Genomic DNA, 21,715 nt, shown 5'->3' on the forward strand with positions numbered 1-21,715 from the left:
CCCGGAGCCTCCCGCAGCCCCGCTCCGGAGCCATGAGCAGCGCCGTGCTCCTCGCCCACCTCCCGGACCCCGGCAGCAGCTTCAGGGAGGACGCGCCCCGACCCCCGGTGCCGGGGGAGGAGGGAGACGCACCGCCATGCCCGCAGCCCCACAGCTCCTTTCTCGCCAAAAGCCAAAGCTTCCCGGCCATGCCGGTGCCCGCTGCCCCGCGGAGGAATGAGAACGGGCTGGGGGAGCCGGAGGGCAGCGCGTCCCCCGATTCCCCGCTGGCCCGCTGGACCAAATCCCTGCACTCCTTGTTGGGAGATCAAGATGGTGCCTATCTCTTTCGGACCTTCTTGGAAAGGGAAAAATGCGTGGATACCTTAGACTTCTGGTTTGCCTGCAATGGCTTCAGGCAGATGGACCTTAAGGATACCAAAACTTCACGAGTAGCCAAAGCTATCTACAAAAGGTACATCGAGAACAACAGCATCGTCTCCAAGCAGCTCAAGCCTGCTACCAAGACCTACATAAGGGATAGCATCAAGAAGCAGCAGATAGATTCCATCATGTTTGATCAGGCACAGACTGAGATCCAGACTGTGATGGAGGAAAATGCGTACCAGATGTTTTTAACTTCTGATATATACCTCGAATACGTGCGGAGCGGAGGAGAGAACCCCGCTTACATGAGCAGCAACGGGCTGGGGAGCTTAAAAGTTGTCTGTGGCTACCTGCCGACCTTGAACGAGGAGGAGGAATGGAGCTGCGCCGACTTCAAAAGCAAAATGCTGCCTTCGGTGGTTGGGCTGTCCAGCAAAACGCTGAGGGTTACGGCGGGCGTCAGAGCCACCGAGACGTTGGAGAACGGGTACAGGTAAGGGGAGCTGGGCAGCGGGCTGGGCTGGCACCGGGGGCTGTGAGTGGGGGAGGCAGTGGGGCACGGTGGAATGTGGGGGCGTTGGCTGGTTTTTGGTTTGGTTTTTTTTGCTCCCTGTGCAGAGGGGAAACAGGAGGCTGTGCTCCTCGGCACCATTGGCTCTTTCAGTTCTTATAGATCAAAAACTTCATAGCAGCTATGTCCTCCGGACACGCGTTAATTATTGGTTCGACTTTCAAACCTATTAAGCGCGGTAGTGGAGAGGATCATAGAGGCACATGAATAATGTAACCTGCCGGCTCCCCGGCTTCCCCATCAGCCAGGGCTGAACTCTGCAGGTTGTGTGGGAGGCAGTGCTGTGGTCATGGGGCAGGAAACGTAAGAGCTCACTGCATCCAACTGTGCAACTCGCAGGAAAATCTTCTTGCTTTGGCTGTTTGTGTGATACGGAGCCTCTCTCGTTGCGTTGTGGTTGGCGTCCTGTCAGAGCCATTTGGGATGGCTTGGGGCCAGTGTATACAGAGGGATACTTAAAACGAAGGAGTTACGCTCGTAGGGCAGCCCAGGTGTAGGGGAATAGCACACCTGGGTGCTGTCCTGCATGGTCCAGGCTGGGCTCATACGGTGGCTGTTTGTTGGCACTGGAGGGGACGTGGCCCGTGCTGGGGGTGGCAGAACCCTTGGCTGGGGGCACTGTGCCCACCAACCCCTCCGGGTGTGTTGGTGATGGTGAGGAAAGGGACAGCCCTCTGTGAGCGAAGGGGGATGGGAAGGAGGCTCTGATGAGCGAATGATGAGTTGTATAATCCCCTGAAAATGTATTCTTTCCTCTCCCCACCCTTGCCATAAGTGTGGCTCGTTGAATCAGGGTTGAGAGGAGAGGGCTCTGCTGGCAGATGCGCGCTCCTGTCTGCAGGATGGGGAGTTTGGGTTTAGCTCTGGTAAGTGCCTGACATCTCGGATAGGGGAATTTGGAGTGCTGTCTGTGATTCACGGACATCAAAGGGCGCAGCAGCGCAGCGGGGGAGGCAGTGCCGAGCGCTCCTCCTGCCCTGCACTGAGCTGCCCGCTGTGGGGCTGTGCAGCCCGTGGGGCTCAGCCTCCTGCGTGCTGCGGGGTGATGCGGTTTGGTTTGGTGTCTCTGCCCCGTTGGAGGCGGAGGAGAGGTGATGGCCACCGGAGCGGTGCAGGATAGGGGGGGGGGGGGGGATGCGTCTCATCCCGCTGTGGTTCTCCTGGGAGGCTGCTTGGGGTGGGAGCTCTGGTTGGCAGCTGTGTGCGGGACTTGGGGTTTGGGGCTCCTCATCTCGTGCCTCAGTGTTGCTGTGTGGGAGTCTGCTGTTCTCCAGAGCCTGCTGTGACCTGCTGCCCTCCGCTTGCTTTCCAGCAGAGGATGCTGGGTGCTTTCATCTTGCAGGCTTTGTTGGTGTTTGGGGCTGGGAGGGCTCGGTGTGGTGTCGTACCGGAGCTGCAGGCCCTGCTGAAGCCCACATGCTCCAGGTCCACAAGAGCCCTCGCACAGCTGTGGCTGCTTCCCTGATTAGCACTTGTGGGCTTTTTCTTTTTGTCCTTTTTGTTGGTCCCAGGATGAATGCAGCTCTCTCCTCACGTGTCAGATCTGCCCTCCTAGGATGTTAGGTGGTGTGCTGTGCTTTGATCGCCTCCTGTTGAATTTCCAGGAGCTTTTGCTCTCCATGGGGCCAAGAGATCTCCATGCAAAGAGATGGAGGTCAAGCTGAGATGCTTCTCGGTCCCTCCCTGAGCTGCCCATTTGCAGAGCCACGTGTGTGTGTGTGTGTGTGTGTGTGTGTTAAGAGCATGTGGATGGGTTATCTCTCATCACTCAGCATTTAGGAAGGCGCTCAGGATTGGAGCTGAAGCTCCCACAAAGTCTTTCCTGGTGAGTGGCCAAACCACACCTCCCTCATACATGCAATGGAATCAAAGAATTCCTGCCCTGGACCCAGCGTGCTCTGGTTTGGAAGCGCTGTGCGGGCTCTTCCCACTTGCTTCAGTGGGTTTCAGTGGGGCTGTAAGAGCACCTGATCGAGGATTTGGGGCCAGGAAATCCCAAGGCACGGAGTCACGGCCTTGGCACGCTGTGGGAAGCGTATGGCTGAGCCTTCATCCCCAGCATCAGTACTGCTGAGCGTGCTGGACCTGCCCCGTTGTCCAGGAATCCCAGCCATTATTTACACGCCCTTCTAAATTTATCACCCACCAGTTTGGGCGCACAGAGCCGCTTTCCTCTCCTGCCTTGGCAGTGCCACCGCAGTGCTGTTGGGAGCAGGGTGGGCTCATCTGCCTCCCATTAGCCCTGCACTCATCGGCAGTGCTGGCTCCGAGGCTTCCTGCCCTTTGAACGCCGCGCCGGTGGAGCTGTTGTGTGCAAAGTTATTGGAACTGAGTTTGGCTTCAATTATCAAAGTAAATGATGCCATTGTAAAGCTATGCTCCAAGCGGTGTTCTACAATTAGAGCATGGAAGCAGTGATTAACATAGTTTTCTTAAAATATGCTTCATTTTTTTTTAATTCCCCCCCCATGTTTGTGCTGTTTTTCTTTTTGCCTTGAAACTTGTGCGTGCCCTATGGTGTTTGTCCCAAGAAAGCACTTAATGAGGCTCAGTTCTGCCTCAAAATGCTCCTGCTAGATTTTCTTTTCTCTCCATATGCATCTGTGGTTTGAAGTGCTGGAGCGCTCTTATTTTGAAGAAGCAGAGTTTGGCATTAGGGAACACACACTTGAAATGGCCCTCTGATAGTAGGGGATGCAACCAGGAGCCCCTGCAATCATAACGGCCCTGAGATCTGATGCACCCATGGCCTAACGTGGCACAGGGAGAGCTGCGTGCTGTGAGTCGTTGCATCCAGATAAGAATAGTCTGAGAAACATCAGACGTTCTCCTTGAAGCTCCAAAGCAACTGCTACCTGACAGCTGGAGAGCTGCACGTGGAGCTGGGGCTGCACCGGAGCCCACTGCTTCCATAGCATTTCCAGGCCCTGCAGGCAGCGCGGCGCAGCTGGGGGCAATTCCTGCAGCCAGGTGGTCATGTGAAAATAAAACAATTAAAAAACAAAAAATGGAATGTGGAAAATGAGCAGGGGCTGCTCTGACTGAAGTGTGTGGAGTGGGGGCTTGCATTAAAGATAAGTGAACTCTGGGGGCTTTTCATCAGTGAGGTTTTGGTAGGGGAAGCAGTGCTGCAAACCAACACTGATGGGGGAGAGGGGTGAATTCTGGCCACTTTCTCTAATTATCTTTCCAAACACTGCTCGGACACACCTCCTCACCCTGTGCTGTGTTCATATGCAGCTGCTGCCTCCACCCCAGCACAGCCTCCCCAGCAGTCTGCTGGGAGAGCACGGGAATGTGGCCCTCCTGGGGCAGCTGGGGAGGGGTGTGCTCCTGGACCCCAGTGCATCCCACTCCAGGATCCCTGAGGAGCATCCCAATCCAGGACCCTGGAGCATCCCACCCTGCTGAGCCCTGTGGTCCTTGTGTGTGCTCTCAAGACCCGTGATGGTTTCAAATCACAGTTAGGAAAGAGCTGCATCCCTTGCACAATCCCCTGGAAGCCCACCAAGGACCCACGCAGTGTCACAGGGACTTCGCATCCCTCTGAATCAGAGCAGAAGGCTGCATGAGTTTAGCAAACTCCTTTGTAGTAGTAGTGGGATAACTGAGCTTTCACCCACATGTGGAATTAATTTATCTTTGAAGATTTAACTTCTTTCCTGTGGCATTCCTCACTATCTCATTTTTTTGCAGCTATATGTTTTCTAACATCTTGATCTCCCCATCAGCAGTGCCTTGGCCTCCCTTGGAAAGGAATGCAGCCCTGGCTGGGCTGAGTACCTGCAGCAGCCCCAGCCCTGCACCTCATACCAGAGAGGCCCAGCTTCTCCCCCTCTTTCTTTCTTTCTTTTTTTTTCTCTTCTCTTCTTTTCCTTTTTTTTTCTAAACTTTTTTTCCCCTTCTTTTTTCTTGCTTTGTTTTTAACCCAAGCTCTGTAAAAGCCCCCATTTCTCCATGCTGTAAAGGGAGGGGTGCACAGCAGTGGGGCAGCTGCTGCCCCCTATTAGGGCCGCTCTGTTGCATCCCACCGCTCCCCCCCCAGCCCTGCCGTGGGGGTGGGGAGCTCTGAAAGCCCATTAAAAAACCTGCCGAGCCTGCTGGCACATTCCTTAGGCCCCCAAGTCCCGGGTAAGTGGCCCTAATTATTAAAATCAGCAGTCCTTATCAGATGACAAGGCCCTTTGCTTTGATATACAAACGCAGCAGCTTAACAACCCCATCTTCCCTCTCAGGGGAACAAAATGTGCACCTTAACACACAGCTTTCAAACCTCCCTGCATAATCCCCTTATCGCCTGCCAAGATAGGGGGATTGATCCCAGCTGAGTTGGAGGTTCCCTGTGCAGTGACCCCATCGCAGCTCCTGGCATTGCCCGCAGATGGGTGGTGGTGATGGGCTCAGCCCTCCTGGCCTTGCTCTGGCTTTGCTTCTCCAGGTGAAGCTGTTCCCTTCCAGGTGCCACCAGCAGCTGCTCCTGCCCTCGTGCCTTCCTCCTGCCTCACCCTGCCCTAAGCACAAGAAATCCCATACTGTTCAGTGAGGTTGCAGCCGTGATGCGTGGGGGCCCTGCTTAGCAGCGCCAGGCAGTTCTCTTGTTTCAGATACACAGATACCATAACTTCTCCCAAAGGGGCCTTACCTCCTCTCTTTGGAGTAGGTTTAAGCACTTATGAGCTGGTCCACAGTAGGACTCAAGCTATGAACTTCTTGATCCAGTGCTTGCTGGTGGCAGAGCTCCTGCTGGCTTCAGCAGTACAGCACCAGGCTCTTAGGACCAAGGTTCTAAAGGTATCAAAATGCCCTGGGGCACCTCATGGGGTTTTCTGAGCTGTGTGTCCTCTGCCAATAGCCACGTCTTTAACACTGGGCTGTGGGTGCTCTTAAACAGTGTGTTCTGGTAGTTGGCTTGCTGCTGTCAGGGAGCTGTTGTGAGCAGTGGGTGGTTGGTGCTTCTCAAGGGGTGTACTGGGTTCCCTCATGGAGAGTGCTAGTGTTAAGCTCACGTGCTGTCCTCCAGCCCAAGCCTGGCTGATAACTGGGTTCTTGTTTGCTTGTCTCTAGGTCCTTCAAGAGGAACGATCCCGTTAACCCCTACCATGTGAGTTCTGGCTATGTCTTTGCCCCAGCAACCAGCGCAAACGATAGTGAGATATCCAGTGATGCCCTGACGGATGACTCCATGTCAATGACAGACAGCAGTGTGTAAGTACCCTGTGCTGGCCTGGTCCTTTTTGGGGTGCGCCATCTTCAAATGGGTTGCACTGATGTACTGCAGGTAGTTGTGGGTCCAGCCAAACCCAGAGGGCAGCCAGGCCTGGTGGCCTCGTTCTTTGTGCCGTTGCCGTAGGTATCGGATGGAAGGAGGTGATGAACCCCTCTGTTGGCACTTTGCAGCTGAGCAAACGTGGTTTCCCCTATGCTTATAGCGCTGCCTGACTAACCCAAGGAGCAATCTCCCTGTGCCTTTTGTCTTAAGGCCAGGCTTCCTTAACTAGTTATCAGTCATCAAAGAGGAGGAGATTACTTCCTGTAGGAAGCACTTTCTGTAATTAAGGTTCATCGGTAATGTCAGATGTACATTAATAGGGCCAGTGACCTGAAGGGGCAAATAGCTGCTCAGCTGGTGTGGCTGGGGCAGCCTTCAAAGAACCTTTTGAACGGAGCTGCCTGGATCGGGTCTGAGTGTGTTAGGAGCACAGGGAGGAGATGGTTTTGTGGCAGGGTCTGTTTTTTCCTCCTCACCACCGAGCAGTGTGCAGAGTTTGGGTGTTCTCACAGTTTTCCTTCCCCAGCAGAAGTGGTGTTTTTGTGTCTGGAGGTAGGGGAGTCAGTAGGACTCACGTAGTGCTCTTAAAGACCGCTTTCTCCAGCTGGATAGAAGGCAGATGTTTCTGTTTGTGTTCCATGATCTGCACTTAAGTACAAGTCCTCCAGAAACACAGCCTGTCAGCTAACAGCGCTGTGTTCCAGGTCTGCATCCCAGAACTGAACCTTTCCCCTGTGCCTATCGGATGTGGCAGTGATTCCTGTGTGCTCCTCAGGGAGATTTGCATGCTGTTTTTTTAATCGACAGTGCTGCGTGATGATGCACAATGGAAAACAGGATTTACCAAAAATCCTTGGTGCATAAACAAAAGCTTTTTATTTAGCTTTTTTTTTTTTCTCCTTCGTGCACAAGTGTGTTTTGAACTGATATTACGGAAAAAAATAGTTTGTTGTCCCACCAGATTCCCTTATTGAACAATATTGGCATTAAATAAAAGAGCTGAATCATAGGGTGACTTCTTTATTTCTTCTTACTGGCTCTGGTTGTATGTGATCATGTGTCAACAGAGCATTCATTGGGTTAGTCATTTCTGGACCAGTGTAGGGTCACTTGGGATTCACAGGGCTAGGATTATACCCTCTCTTCACAGCAATGCCAATTGTAGGCCTTATACAGATGAGAGCACTGAGTGAGAAATAAAGTGCATGGTGGATGAAAGGCTTAACTGAATCGCTTTCAGCCCATTGTTAGTCCAGGGGAGCTTAGCGGGGATAAGAGGGTAGCAGCCCGCTTTGAAATTTCCTTGAACAAGTGAATAGGAGCTCCCCATAAAGCAGCGCATGAAAGGAGCCTGCCTGTTTTTTCCTGCCATAACAATGGCCCGTGCAGGCTGTGAGAGTTTGGGGAAGCTTGGCTGATTAAACTGCCCACATCTCCAGGTTGGGGGGCGGCTGGGGGCAGGACGCGGGGATGGCACGGCCACGCCAGGGTGGTTGCATGGTGGAGGTGGGAGCCGTGAGTTGGTGCCGGAGGAGGCAACGGCTGAAGTTAAGGCTGATGGACAAGTTCCTTTATGGAGAGTTGGCTGCCACCAGGCTGGCAGGAGGAGCTTTGGGGTGAGCCTGTCCCGGCACCGGCAGAGCCCCGCGGTGCTGTGCTGCGCTGGGAGCATTGCTGCGCCTCAACGGGGGCCCTGGTTTTGTTCTGTGTCATCAGTGAGAATGCAAATGAGTTCTTTTGGCTCATATTGGTATCAAGTGGAGAGGAAAAACTTGTTCTGGAAAAGTCTGTCAGACGTTGCTGCAGAAGTCAGGTTTGTCCAAATAGATCTCAACCTGAACTGCGCTGGACTTAGGAGGGGTCTCGGAGCAGCACAGGGGTGGCCTTGGTGCTCTGTGCTGGGTGTCAGGGAGCAGCCTGTGTGTGTTTTGTAATGGCCACAAAGCATCATGCAAATTTCTATTTCCATTTCTTGATTGGTGGGGGAGAGGAAAGGGGATTTTTTTTTTTTTTATTTGCTTATATCTTATTTATGGATTTACTTTGGACACAGGGGAATGCTGCTGAGCAAACTTCAAATATTACCTTATCTTACAAACCAGGCTTTTGATGTTGGCAAGATCAGAGGCTTGTTTCAGAGCCGTTGCCAAATGAAGATGGGAGTGAATGCATATGCGCATGAGTCTGATATTTCAAAGCAGCAGTAAAACTACATTCAGGTTAGGTCAGGCACATCTGAGTCAAAAGGCTAAGATAATTGGCTCAGCTTAAATGGCAGCTGACTGGGTAGAAGACTTCAAGCTAGTGTTTCCCCCAGAAACAGATTGGCCTAGCCCCAGCCTGGTTAGCTGAGATGTTTATAATTAAACTCTACTACTTAGTGCCTAAACCCTGCAGCTCTTCAGCCCACAGCTTTTAGTGGCCAAGAAAGTGAGCGCAAAAGTTTGCCGCTGTGGTGCAGGGAGAGGTTGCACCGAGGGGAGCACTTTCTCTGTTGGGTTGCCCCTAAGCCTGTGCTCTGTGCTGGAACCTCTGGCCAAGCACAATGCTTTCATTTTAAAGGCTCTTTCTCCTTGTCATGGTTGGGGTCTATTTCAGCATCAGGGGTTTGTGCCCCACAGTATCTCCTGCTGTACTGAGCCTGGCTCCAGCTCCATCCATCTGTCCCTGCTGCAGGGGGTGACCACGCTTTGTTCAGCTCTTCCTCCCTTCTCACCCGGCGTTGTCCATTTTCCCCCATTCACACTGGCTATAAAAGTCCGTCCTCATTCTCCAGGCTGGCTTTCCTGAGCTGTGCTGCTGCCTTCTCATCACAGGGAAATACTTTTTCTTTCCTTTAATTCTGCACTTTGTTACAAGTTGTAAAACTCTTCTGACAAGGCAGGGCTGTAAAAGCGGGGAGCAGGAGGGTTGATTTGCCCTCTGCAGCCAGAGGAGGTTTAGGGGGAAAGAGTGGCTTTCACAGTGACCTGAACAAGGGCAAATCTTAAATCAAGGGAGGAGCCATGCTCTTGGGTCAGCTTCTGCAGGACATTGCTTTTCCTCTTCCTTTTCAAGCCACACTGTCTGGCTTGGCTGCGAGGACAGCATAAGTCAGTTGCTCCTGTTCTGTTGCTTGTCCTGGGGCATCCCATTGGGCAGGGATGGTCCCAAAGCATGGGGATGCCCTGCAGGGATGGCTGATGGCCACAGTGTTAGGGGTCAGCATTGCTCTTGCAGGCTGGAGTGAGGTAGGAGCTACCCACACCCTCTGGTCATGTCCTTGGGTGCCCCATGCTGAGCACAGACCTTGTGCCCCTTCCCTGCTCCTCCCCATCTGGCCTCTTGGACTGGTGCTGGTAGAGGACACCTCCTCTTCCACTGATTGTTAACAGGATTTGGCCTTTACGTATGGATGCATGGCTTGTGTGCATGCTGGTGTTTTTACTTACCTTTAGAATGTCTGTTTCACTCCTTACTTCCTAAAGTGATGCTCTTCCCTAAGATACCCATATGTCACTAAGCTGCAGTGAGCAGATGTCTCTCTGAAGGTGCAGATGATTTGTCCTTTGCTCAAGATTTGCTCTCTCAGTCCTTCCCCCGGCCTCATGCTGGTACTTCAGGTGTCCTTCAGGACACTGGGGGGCCACCAGCTGTGACCATGGCTCACTGCTTCCCTGCAAAGCACTCTGCAGCCCCGTGTTGTGCAGCGGGGGCAATGAGCTCCTGTATGTCATACGCATCCATGGGCTGCATCTGGAAGAGGCTGATGATCGCCTTGAGGCACTGGGGACTGTTACAGTCCCCAAATGCTCTCTGTCTATCAATATTTTTCCACGTTTATGGGGATGAAATTGCTCTGCTCTTTCACTCTGGGTTTTGCAGCTTAGTTTTGCTCATTAAAACAGTCACTTATTATTAATAGTGACTGAAAGCTTGGCTCTGGTCCTCCCAGAGGCCTACAGCAGTGCGCTTCATACCGTGAGCAGGAGGTGACATGGCTGACACTGTGCCACCTCGGCTTTCTTGGAGCTATTTTCTCTGCTCAGGAGATGAATAAGGTGTGGGGGCAGATGGATGAAAGGGACTGGACCAGAGATCAAAGTTTCTCAGCAAGTCTGAGGGAAGGGGTGGAATCAGACATTCAGGACTTCCAGGCATGCTCTTCCTGTTGTCCCCGCTCTCTATGGAAGGCCCTTTAATCCCGACTGGGGTAATTTTTTGCATGGCCATGTGAGAACACCCCACATAGTCTTGCAGTGTGCTGCTGTCACCAGATCTCTTCTGGGTTCCTGGCAAGGGACTGGCGTGGCCAATGGGAACAGCGTTGTGCCTGAAGTTTGAGGCTCACCTTTGCTTGCTCCTTGCATTGCATACCCTCAGGGCAGGAGAACAGTGACAGAGCTCAAGTATGGCCCTAGGGATGGGGAGCAGGTTTTTGGTGGCCGTCCATCATCAGCTTCTTCCTTTCTGACTCCATAAGTACCAGTGTCCTATAGGGTGGTTCGAAGCAGGAAGAAAGTTGTGATCTCAGAGAGCTTAAGTTGGTGGTGAAAAATGCAACGAAGCCAAAGGGCAAAAGCAGAAAACTGTCAGTGGAAGGGCCATTCTGTCAGGTGTCCCAGTAGGTAAGCTAATGGGATTTTCTGGGCATCTTCTCACATAGAGTTGCCTTCAACTTGCTTTTTGGCTTTTACTTAATTACTGCTCATCCGTGTGGATGGTGATGGGACTCTCCCAAGCTGCCGGATGTTGGAGGCTTATGCTGGCTCCAGGTGACATCCAGAGTGCTCGGGATGTCTGAGAATGTGGGCCTGGGTTATTTTGGAGGTGATGGAGAACTGGTTTGGTTAGAGCACGAGGTGGCTGCGTGGAGCCGCATGTGGCTGATCTGTGCCTCCCTCTGGATGGGGAGCCCCAGCTGACGGTGACCTCTTTTCCATGTGCAGAGATGGGATCCCCCCGTACAGAATTGGGAGCAAGAAGCAGCTCCAGAGAGAAATGCATCGCAGTGTTAAGGCCAACGGTCAAGTTTCTCTACCTCATTTTCCGGTAAGTTCAGGTGGGAGTTGCAGGGTCTGGGTTGGAGTCAGGACACGTGGGAGGATGGAGCAGAGGAGAAGTGATTCCATCCTTACACAGTGCCTGAGCTTTCCCAAAGAGATGCTGCTGGGTGCCAAGAGGGAGCCACGTGCTCTGAGCATCCTTGCAGAAACCCACATAGTCACGTCTGGTCCTTCCTTGAAAGCCAAGTGCTAATGAGGGCTCATTGATGACCCGAAATTTGGCATCCTGGTTTAATTCAAGCAGGGTTGTTCAGGTTAGGTAAAGCAGAGCCTTCCTTGGCTGCAGGTGCAGCAGCCAGGCACCACCTTGACACCTCTGTGCCACACAGAGCGGCTTCGCCTCACGCACATCATTACCCTCAGCTTTCAAAGCCCACCGTTTGTATGCTGGCAGGAAGCAGGCTCTCCCAAAAGAGAAACATTTGCAGCAAATATGTGCCTCCAGAACTCTCGCTGCTTTACTTTGAGGGGATCCAGTTTGTGGAGTAGCCCTGCTCTTGAAAAATTAACTCACTGACTTGCTAATTCTGTTGACTTGCAGACTCCTGATTCCTGCAGTGAATAAACTGTTTACACAGACATGTATAAACTCATCTTGTCTTGAGATTAATATGCTAAAATTCCTCTTTCTGCTGTCTTAAGCAGCAAGAAATCATAGATGATGTTTCTGGTGGAGGGGGGTGGTTTATGTGGTTTTTCTTTTTGGTATTTTTTTCCCTTCCTCCATAAAGAAAGTTCTATAGCCTGAGCTTGTAAATTAGATTATTTTGTCCCAGGGCGTGCAAATCGACTTTCTCTGTAAGGCAGTGCTTTGATCAGGGACTGAATAGAGCCAGCTTGTGTAAGAGTGACAATTTCCAGCAGAGTGGCCTTTTTCTACCCTCACATCATTTCTGGAGCTAAGTGGTTGCCGGAGAGAGGCCCCACCTCATCTGGTGGTTAGGATGTGAAAGAGTTGGCAGTTCAGCTTTCTGCTTTCAAAAAAAAAAAGGGGGGGGGGGGGGGAGAGAGAGTGAAAGTGGGGGTGAGGGGGAGTGGAGTGGGGCTGCGTGGGGGTGGCAGGAAGGAGGGCAGAGTCAGGTGGGTGCTTTCTCTCTCCCTTTTTTTGTCACCCTTCACCCCCCCCCCCCCATTTGTCTGCCATGTTTGCTTCTTTTGGCAGAAATTCTCGTTTTGCCTTTTTATATTCTGCACTTGATTTGGAGATGTTCCCTTTTTCCCTTGATAGATCTGCTTGAGGCAGCCAAGCTCAGCAGTGTAGCACCGCTAGCCTGCAGCAGCTTTCTTCATTTTCTGTACAAAGAGATGGAGAGGGGGGGGAAGAGATCTAGGACACTGTTGAGACAACACTACCTCAAAGGTGCCCAGTGTGTAGCCAGGAAATAAATTACCAGCACTTCTCTGATCTGCAACCGTTTGACTTTTTTTTTTTTTTCTTTCCCTTTTTCTCCCCCATCTTATTTTTTTTAATTTCCAACTCCTTTCTGTTTATACTCACTTTATTCCTTGAGTTAAAGTCTCTCCCTCCCACCTCAGAGGTTTTTTTTTTCTTCTTCTTCTTTTTTTTTTTTTTTTTTTCTTTTTTGATGTTTGACAACAGTCTTTGAAGATTTTCTACTTCAGAGTAGCTACTGATGGGCTGGTTGTACTACAGAGAGAACAAGCGGGGTTCCTCAGAGTGCGACCAACTGCTCCTGCCGAAGGCAAACGCTGGTGGGGAGGATGTCACTCCATGAGGCCACAGCACTAGCTCATAAAAATCCAGAGCAGACCATGCCTAGTTGCGGTCGTCTTTTCATCCAAACATGGAGACACAACAAGCGTAGCGGGGCCGGCGATGCCGCTCCGGCTAAGCGCCCTGCACTGCCTGCTAAACATGCCTTGTGCCTTCTGTCCCCGCTCCTTGTAGAGGACCCACCGCCTTCCCAAGGAGATGACCCCGGTGGAGCCGGCTGCCTTTGCTGCGGAGCTCATTTCCCGGCTGGAGAAGCTGAAGCAGGAGCAAGAAACCATGGACAGTCTGGAGGAGAGGCTGCAGCAAATCAAGGAGGTAGGAGGAGGATTAGCCCTGCTGGGGCTGGGCAGAGCTCGCTGCACGCTGCTGGGCTGGGGGTGGCAGAGGGGCTGCGTACTGCCCACGCTGAGGGCGAAGAGTACAGGGTGGAATGTGGCTCTTGTACTGGGTGAGCTGTGGGGGCACACCCTCACCAGCTGCCCGTCCCTTTGCATCTGTTTCTTACCCGTGTTTTCCTTCCAGGATGAGGAGAAGGAAAGCTTGGAGCTCCCCGCCAGCCTGCAGAGCAGTCGGGAGATGGTGAACCCCCAGCACCAGCAGCACCCCCTCTCACTCCTGCCATCTGGCAGCTACGAGGAGGACCCCCAGGCCATCCTGGATGAGCACCTCTCCCGCGTGCTGAAGACCCCCGGCTGCCAGTCGCCTGGCATGGGCCGGCACAGCCCCCGCGCCCGCTCCCCTGACCACCTGCTGGGGGGTAAGCTGCAGCCCAGCACTGCCTCACCAGCCACCTGCGCCCTCCTGGGTAAGGGATTTATCACCAAGCAGACCACCAAGCACGTCCACCACCACTACATCCACCATCACGCCGTGCCCAAGACGAAGGAGCAGATCGAAGCGGAGGCAGCGCAGCGGGTACAGTGCTGCTGCCCGGCAGGCAGTGACTACTACTGCTTCTCCAAGTGCAAGGGCCACCCGAAGGGCACTGACCCACCTCTCCCTCCACTGGAGCCCTTTGGGTAAGCCACGAGCCTTTCTCCACTGCACCCACCCAAACCCACCAGCTCGTTGCAATGGTGCTGTGTGAGGCTGGGTGGTAGGACAGCACAGGGGAGTAATCGCGGGTTAATGGTGGGCTCTGTCCCCTTCTCGCCATCAGCAGGACAGGCACGCTGACCAAGAGGCCGGGCCGAGGAGTGGAGAGCATCGCCCTGCTGCCCGGGGACGGAGGGCTGCCCGGCCCCAGCGGGGTGCAGCTACCTGGCGGTGAGGCGGACCGGGCACAGAACGTCTGGCAGTGGATGCTGGAGAGCGAGAGACAAAATAAGCACAAGCCCCATAGGTAAATATGCAGCTGTCTACAGCAGTATCGCTCCCGGTAAATATTTATATATTACATGGGCTGTCTATTTTTACAATCGCTAAAAACAAATGAGACTCTTTGGTCCTCCGGTTTAATATAAAAGCTGTTCCGCAGAACCAGAAAAACCACAAAAATGTCATGTTTTTGGCAATAAACCTCCTTTCATGTTATGACAGACTTTTGAGAGGGAGCGAGCAGAATAGGAGCTGCTATTAAAGTCATATTTTCCAGCTTTTCTAACCCGACTTCCTCCCCTCCCCAAGCACACAAAGCACAAAGAAGGCCTACAGCTCCGACTTCGCCAAGGGGGCCCCCAGCGAGCGCCCCGGCCGCCACCACCCCTGGGGGCCCGGCAGCCACCCGCGCGGGGCGCAGCCCGCCCACCCCTTCATCCAGGACCCCGCCATGCCCCCTCTCACCCCACCCAACACCCTCGCCCAGTTGGAGGAAGCGTGCCGCCGGCTCGCCGAAGTCTCCAAGCCTCAGAAGCAACGGTAAGGGCGGTGGGAGGGATGGGGTGTTCTGGCTTGGCTCGGTGCTGGGATGTGGGAGCTGAGTGGGTTTGCGTAAGGAAGGAGCCTCAGCCAGGGCTGGTTGCTGGGTGTTGGGTTGTGCTCCTCTTTGCCCAAGTGGAGGCTGAGGGCTGGTAGGGCTGTAGCAGGCATGGATGGCATCTTCCTCCCGCTGTAGGTAGAGGTTCCAGGTCAGGAACGGGGCCGGACCGTAGGGCTGCATGATGGCACGGCTTGTCCAAGCCCCAGGGATGAGCCTCCTTATTCTGACCCCACCCTACCCCAGTACAAATAGTTTGAGTCGTAGAGTATTACTTCCACTCTTTTGATGGCTGTAATTTGCCCATTTTTCCTTTGGGATGAACTCCAGCTACATACCAAGTGGAGAATTGGGCTGGTTATCATTCATTTGGGTATGGAACGATCATTAGCCCAGAGCATTTTTAATGCTTCCTTTGATTGTTTACAACATGTGCAGGTTGATACAAAGATCAACTCACAATCCACAGGAGATTTCAATTAGGAAGATCGTATTTCAACAATTTAAAACAAAATATATCTTTTTTCTTTCCCTTCTCTTCCCCCCATGTGTTCCCCTCCAACTTCAGATGTTCAACCTCAAATCAGCAGAGGGATCGAAACCACTCCACTGCTGTACAGGGGGGAAACACCCCTTTTTGCAATGCAAGTCTAACGACAGAAGAGTGAGTATTGCACGCGCGTAAGAGGATTGGGAAATATGCATGTATAGTAATAATTATATTTTCCTTAAATGGATTGTGCTTTGAAAAAGCAGGAAATTTTTATATCTGAAGTTTAGTCTTTTAAACATTCTTCTTGAAGGAAGAACAAAACATTTTCAAATCTTGTCTCCGGCTCTTTTTAACTTGCATTCCTGTAAAGTGGACAAAGATTGGATTAGTCTAATTACAGGATGGTTCTTTTAACAAGAAATCTGCTACAGAGGGGTCTAAAATGGCCTAAATAATTAAAGTTTTCTTTCTTACCCTCTTCATCTTAAGCAATGAGTAATGTTTGAAGTCCAGACTGAGCCACCTGACTAGAGCCTTTCATTTTTAATTGGTTGACCTTAAGTCCACCAGCTGTCTTTGCTAGCAGCTTTTTTTCTGAAGCCACTCTACAAAGACTTAGAACAAATTAGGAAGACTAAATTACTGTGGACTAACACTTTGTGACCTTTTGACATGCCAAGTGTACGTTGCCTCAGAAGCACTTGTAGATTTGGCTGCATGGCATTCACCAGAGCGTTGCCATTTTGCTGTGCAATATTGTTTTAATTATTCCTTAAGAAGTGTTCCTTATTTCAAATGACAAGATGCAGTTAATTTTATCCTTGCTGCTCACGGGTGAAAATAAGCTCACCTGTGTTCCTCAGGTGCCTGGGTTGGCAGCAGTTTGGCTCTGTTAGCTGCTGTTGGCTGCAGGTAGTTCTGTGCGTTAGGAGGAGGCTTGTCAGGTGCTCTGTATGAAGGCAGATTGATTGTTAATGAAACTCAGATATGTTCAATGCTCTGGTCTGGGAAGTGGGGTGAGCCCTGTGCACGCTCATCTGTCCATCAGTCCTGCTGGCTGGTGTTCCAGCAAGTTCCTCCCCTCCATCCCTCCGTTCTCCTACCCAGCAAATGGGGCTGAGCCTCCACTGCCCAGATGCACCCCGAGGCTGGGCGCTTTGTGATGCTGATATTTCCACCATCAAAGCGACCAGGAGCTGCTGTCAGAGCCCAGCATCCCACAGGGCTAAGTGCTGTGCAAACACAGCATGACAAATTCACCTCAGAGTGCAGGAATATCTGACTTTCAGGTCACACCCACTGTATTTCTGACCAGTGCTACTTGTAGACTGAGCACCGTGAAACTGCCTGTTCTCAGATGGAAAAATAGAGTTTTTGTGTGTTGTGTTTTGTTTTTGTTTCACAGTCACAAAGAGCCAAAGAAACTCCCGGTTGTTCACACCTCTCAGTCTAGTGAGTTGGTTGTCACCTATTTTTTTTGCGGAGAAGAAATTCCCTACAGGAGGATGTTAAAGGCCCAGAGCCTGACACTTGGGCACTTTAAGGAGCAGCTGAGCAAAAAGGGAAATTATAGGTAAGAATCTTTGCAATTCGTTTGTTCTTTCGTGTACTGAAGTAAGACAAAAGGATCAGCACATCTTTTGGTAAATCTATCCACAAGGACACACTTACATCACCTTTTGGAGCCTGTTGATTTTTTTCTCACTCAAACCAAGTGCAACTTGGGATAGAGCAGCGGGCACAGTGCTACCTCTGCCCTACCAGCTCCCGGTGGTTGTTTGAACAGTGTTGCCTTTAATCCCATAGGTGCAAGGCTGGGATGCTGCATGGGAGTGAGCATGTAGCTGAAGTGTAGGCCAGTTTGCTTCAGCTCTTGAAAAGCTTTTTCTCTTTGTTGGGGGAAAGAAACTCTGCCCTAAAGGGAAAAATCCACCAGTGATACCGGGTTCCTCCTCAAGCACCAGCAAACCCTGCATGTCTGGTTGCCAGGGCCCAGTTTAGCCAGTTTGCTGCTTCCTTGCTCTTCCTGTTCCCATGGCCGTGTCTTTGTTGGCTGCTTTTGCTGTACTCTCCCAGTGGATTTGGGTGCGAGTGGGATCATCTGTCTGCCACTTCTCCTTCAGGCTGAGCAGGGGGGAAAGGTCCAGCTTGAAGGATTGCATTTGCACTGAATTTGGCACTTCTTCAAAGAGCTAGGCAGCCTGCCCTGTAACTGGCAGCCTCCCATTTAACTTCCAAATGGTCATTTTGTTTTGTTAAGAGGACTTTCCAGCTGGTGCACCATGGCTGGCTTGCCACATAAAATCCACCTATGTGGATCAGAACTCACCCCAGGGAGCTCTAGGGCTGAGGGATGCTGAGCCAGGGTCTGTCTCTGGATGCTGCCCAGTGGGGCTGGGGCTGAAATATTGCCAGTCCTGCCCAAAAACCATCTTTGCAGCCTGCCCAGCTGCCATCAGATGGCAGCAACCTGCAAGTACACCCAACCTGGATACCCTCCAGGAGAGCTTCTGGTGTTACTTTCACCCTTGTGCTGTTTTTCAGCTTGCAGAGCCTCTCCTGGCCCACCATGCACCTCCTCACACTGCAAACACAGGTGCAGCCCCACAGCCCAGTTGCAGCCCAGTTTCCAGTTTCCTGAGCCTTGTTGTGATTTGCTGCTGCTCTATTCTCTCCTCCCCCCCCCCAAAGAAAATATATCTTTTTTTTTTTTCAATGTTTGCTTTCTGTAGCAATTTTTGTGTGATGACTGAGTGCTGGAGTGGAATACTGGAACCTCTGTGGCCTGAAAGCCCCTCCAGGTGCAATTATTTGTGCCTTGTCAGACTGTAATTACTTTAGAAAATGTTTTTAAGTGACTGACAAGGATGAAACAATGTTTTGCTTAGATCTCACCCCTTTACACCTGGGTAAAGACAATACTGAAATTTATAAAAGGAACTTGGGTACGTGCCCAGTATTTTATCTTGCACAGACACAAGGTGAAACTAATTACACAAATGTGTGTACCTCCAGGGAATCATTTTGATCTAAGCTTTGACTTTTGGCTGGACTTTGAGTGAAACTGCGGGTGACCTTCAGGGAAGAAGGCCGCAGTGCCCGGAGTGGCGTGTGTGTTACGGGAGGCACTAACTAGGCCGCTTTGGTCACATCTGGCATTGATTTCTTTTTAAGGCACATTTAATAAGCATGTCTTTGAAGCCTTTGCCTTTCATTTAATGCACAAAGACATGCATAAATGCTCGACTCTCCGAATTCTTTATTGATTGAATCAGTTTGCGAGGCGGGTACCTCAGGCCCTGCTCCTCCCTGCACTGAGGCCTGTGCCTGCTGGCCATGGGGCAGCCCCACAACCCTCACTGCTTTGCTCCCCTCAGCCCCAAAAATGAAGGAATTAAGCAGTGATTGAACACTGATGGCGTTAACAAAAAACAAACATATACACACGCACACAAAAACTGGGTGGTGTCGAGTAATCTTAACGTGGCAGAGGCTCAAAACAGAGCAGTAACGCCAGGCCTGCTCGGCTCTATTGGTACCAGATGTCCAAAAAGGAGGGGAGGGAGAAAAAAAAAAAAAAAAAGCAAAGCTTGCCACATAAAATATGTTTCAATGGAAAGCCCATTTCTGAGCAAATAAGAGCCGAGCGCCTTGTTTGAAGACGGCGTGGGGGAGGATTTTGCTTTGCCTCCTTTTTTTTTTCCCCTCCTTTTCTCTGTGAAATAAGGTTGTAATTATGTAAAAGGTCACAGCGTGTTTTCTCCAATAAAAATGTTGTAAACACAGCCAGCATTTGGGCTCAGGGAGGAAGTTATTGGGAAGAGCGGCTGCTATCTGCAGAGGGGCGGAGAAGGGGAAAGGAAAGAGAAAGTTCTTTGTAATTCATTCAAACTTTCCCTGTTCTGGGTTTTGTTTCAGGCCTGCTGGCCTGGGGAATTGCGGCCTTGACCTGCGGTGTTAACAGGGTGGGAGCTGTGCCATGGCCGCCAGCGAGCACAGCCTGTGAGGAGCTCACATAGGATGTTTTCCTTGCTGAACCGTTAAGGACACAACATGTGTCAGTTTGGCTTGGAATGACTTGACTAACATAAACCCTAAACGTACCTTGACTAAATGGAGCTGCTTTGGTCTCTTGTACCAAGAAGCCAGCCTGTAGCCCCCTTCCAAAACAACTTTAACGTATCCTAGAAATAGATGGATTTGCAAGCCAGCGTTGCTGGTGATTTTTAAAAGCGCACAATACGACCATCACTACTTCACACCCAGATTATAAGAACATGCCTTGGCTTTTCAGTTTGGGTAGTAAAAGGGAGCTCGATTTCCTCTCCTTTTTGGCAAAACCCTTTTTCCACCCAGCAACCATCTGCCACCCCCAGGCACTGACTTTTTTTTGGTGACCCATCTGATGGAGGTTTTTCCATTTCTGGGGATGAGATGGCGAAGCCCTTTTCCAGGGAGCAGGCATGGCTGAGGAGGTGCGCGGCGGCAGACGGACAGGCTCCCTAAATGCTACCCCTCTGAATGGAAGCCCTTCATTTCTGCATATGCAATTAAGCAGCCTTAGAAGGAAGAAAGCTAGAAACGGGATAAAAGGAACCTTTAATCAAGAAGCTGAACGGTCTAATTCAGGATAATAGAGGGGTCCTTACTGTTTGACACAGGAGGGGTGGGGGTACTTTTTGTCTCTGGGCGCATTGGTTTCATGATCTAACAACCCAGAGCAAAAGAGAAGGAATGCAGGACACTGCTACTTGACCTTCCAGTGTCACATCTTGCAGGCTAGACTGGGGGTTGCTCTTTGCATGTGACCGCTACGAAGCGTCAGAAAGCAAATACAGTAGTTTCAGTCATTTAAAATGGAGATGTGAATTAGGCATTCTGTTGCTTCTAATGGGAAGCTCCCAGTTTTGCTGTAGAAGTACCACAGAGTTTCAGCTTCTGCATTGCAGGAAGCTGGGAAGGCTTTCCTTTAATCCGTCTGTGTGCCTAAAAAGCCTCTCCTTTTAATAACAGTTGCTAATTTTAATGTTGGGCCTCCGCTTTGAAACAAGAAAACACATGAAAGAAAGAAGGTGGGGAGAGAGGGGAACCTTAAGAATGCTTTGCTTTGAAATTGTATTTATTTATTCTTTCAAATAAGATATTTGACCAGAAATCGCTGCACTTTCTAATTTTCTTTACTGCTGAGGATATCCCCTGCCAACATGTGTGGGTTACTCACAGTGCTGCAGAAGCTGTCGTCTCTGCTCCTTCCGTCCCAACACCGTCCCATTGCCATCCACTGCCATCCCTCCCCTCTGCGTGGCCCTGCAGAGGTGCTTTCATATGGAACCATCCCCAAGCTTTTCCTGGCCGTGCTGGGAGCTGGAGGAGCATCCTAGGAGGGAGAGATTGGAAATCTTGTGGTTTAAAGAGCTGCCAAAGCATCCTTTACTTTACCTTTTGATTTTTAACTGTGTTTTAATTCTCCTCGCCACAGATACTACTTCAAAAAGGCAAGCGACGAGTTTGACTGCGGTGCAGTGTTTGAAGAGATCTGGGAAGACGAAACAATTCTGCCCATGTACGAAGGAAGGATTCTTGGGAAAGTAGAAAGGATCGATTGATGGCATCTGTGTTTCTTGAGAAAATTTAAGCTAGAAAAAAAAAAAAAGTCTTTGGACACACAACAGTAGTGATGACAAGGAAAAAGGAAAAAAGCTCTGAAGGAAAGTTTTGAACCAATGAAGAAAAAAGTGAAGTCTATGAAGACTTTGCTGAATTAGCCTTAGAGGAAAAAATGGCATTTATTATTCATGAGTTGGGTACTGAGATGATAAAAAACCCCGAACTATTTATTAAAAACATGACCACTGTTGGCTATTGGAGATGCAGACCGTGTTTGAGAGACTTCCATACATAATATATGATTTCCCGGGGATCTGAAATCTATGGACTAAGAGAAACTATGTATAGCTTACCTTAACAGTAATCCTTATTGATATTTATTGAACAGTCTGTTTTCCCTTAAGTCCAGTTTTTGGATATGCTGCTTTAACAATGGAGAAGAGAGGGGCTGGGAAGTGGTGTGATGGGAGGAAGGATGATTTTATTTTTTATATTGTTCCCACTATCTAAAGCTTAGGAGTGTGGCCAGGAGCGCATTCATGATTTTCCTTTTTAGTTTTTATTTTTTGAAGGGGGAGGAGGGAAGGAACGATGTCGTGCCCAGTATTTCTCCAAGTGAAGAGAAAACTTTTCTAAAGTAATAATAATAATAATAAAACCCGATATTAAAAATACTGTCCTACCATTCATCTTGAGACCGGTGCATTTGAACGT

The 21,715-nt window shown here is 50.7% G+C and overlaps 1 protein-coding gene and 1 long non-coding RNA gene across 2 annotated transcripts; one reads left to right on the forward strand and one right to left on the reverse strand.

Annotated features, from left to right (window-relative positions):
- Positions 1 to 24: 24 nt before the first annotated feature.
- Positions 25 to 21,267, forward strand: AXIN2 (axin 2). The gene is given in 10 exon segments (NM_204491.1): positions 25 to 859; positions 6,002 to 6,142; positions 11,135 to 11,237; positions 13,161 to 13,301; positions 13,509 to 14,005; positions 14,146 to 14,328; positions 14,613 to 14,843; positions 15,470 to 15,565; positions 16,800 to 16,967; positions 20,874 to 21,267. Coding segments are annotated over 10 exon segments (2,514 nt in total). The 5' UTR covers positions 25 to 32; the 3' UTR covers positions 21,001 to 21,267.
- Positions 15,608 to 20,867, reverse strand: LOC107052245. Its single transcript, XR_005840718.1, has 3 exons — positions 20,616 to 20,867; positions 16,245 to 16,343; positions 15,608 to 15,756 (listed from the first exon to the last, which is right to left on the reverse strand). It is a non-coding gene; the product is annotated as an uncharacterized LOC107052245 (long non-coding RNA).
- Positions 21,268 to 21,715: the final 448 nt, after the last annotated feature.

The sequence above is a fragment of the Gallus gallus genome, chromosome 18 (genome assembly GCF_016699485.2).
Source record: "Gallus gallus isolate bGalGal1 chromosome 18, bGalGal1.mat.broiler.GRCg7b, whole genome shotgun sequence".
Classification (NCBI taxonomy): domain Eukaryota; kingdom Metazoa; phylum Chordata; class Aves; order Galliformes; family Phasianidae; genus Gallus; species Gallus gallus.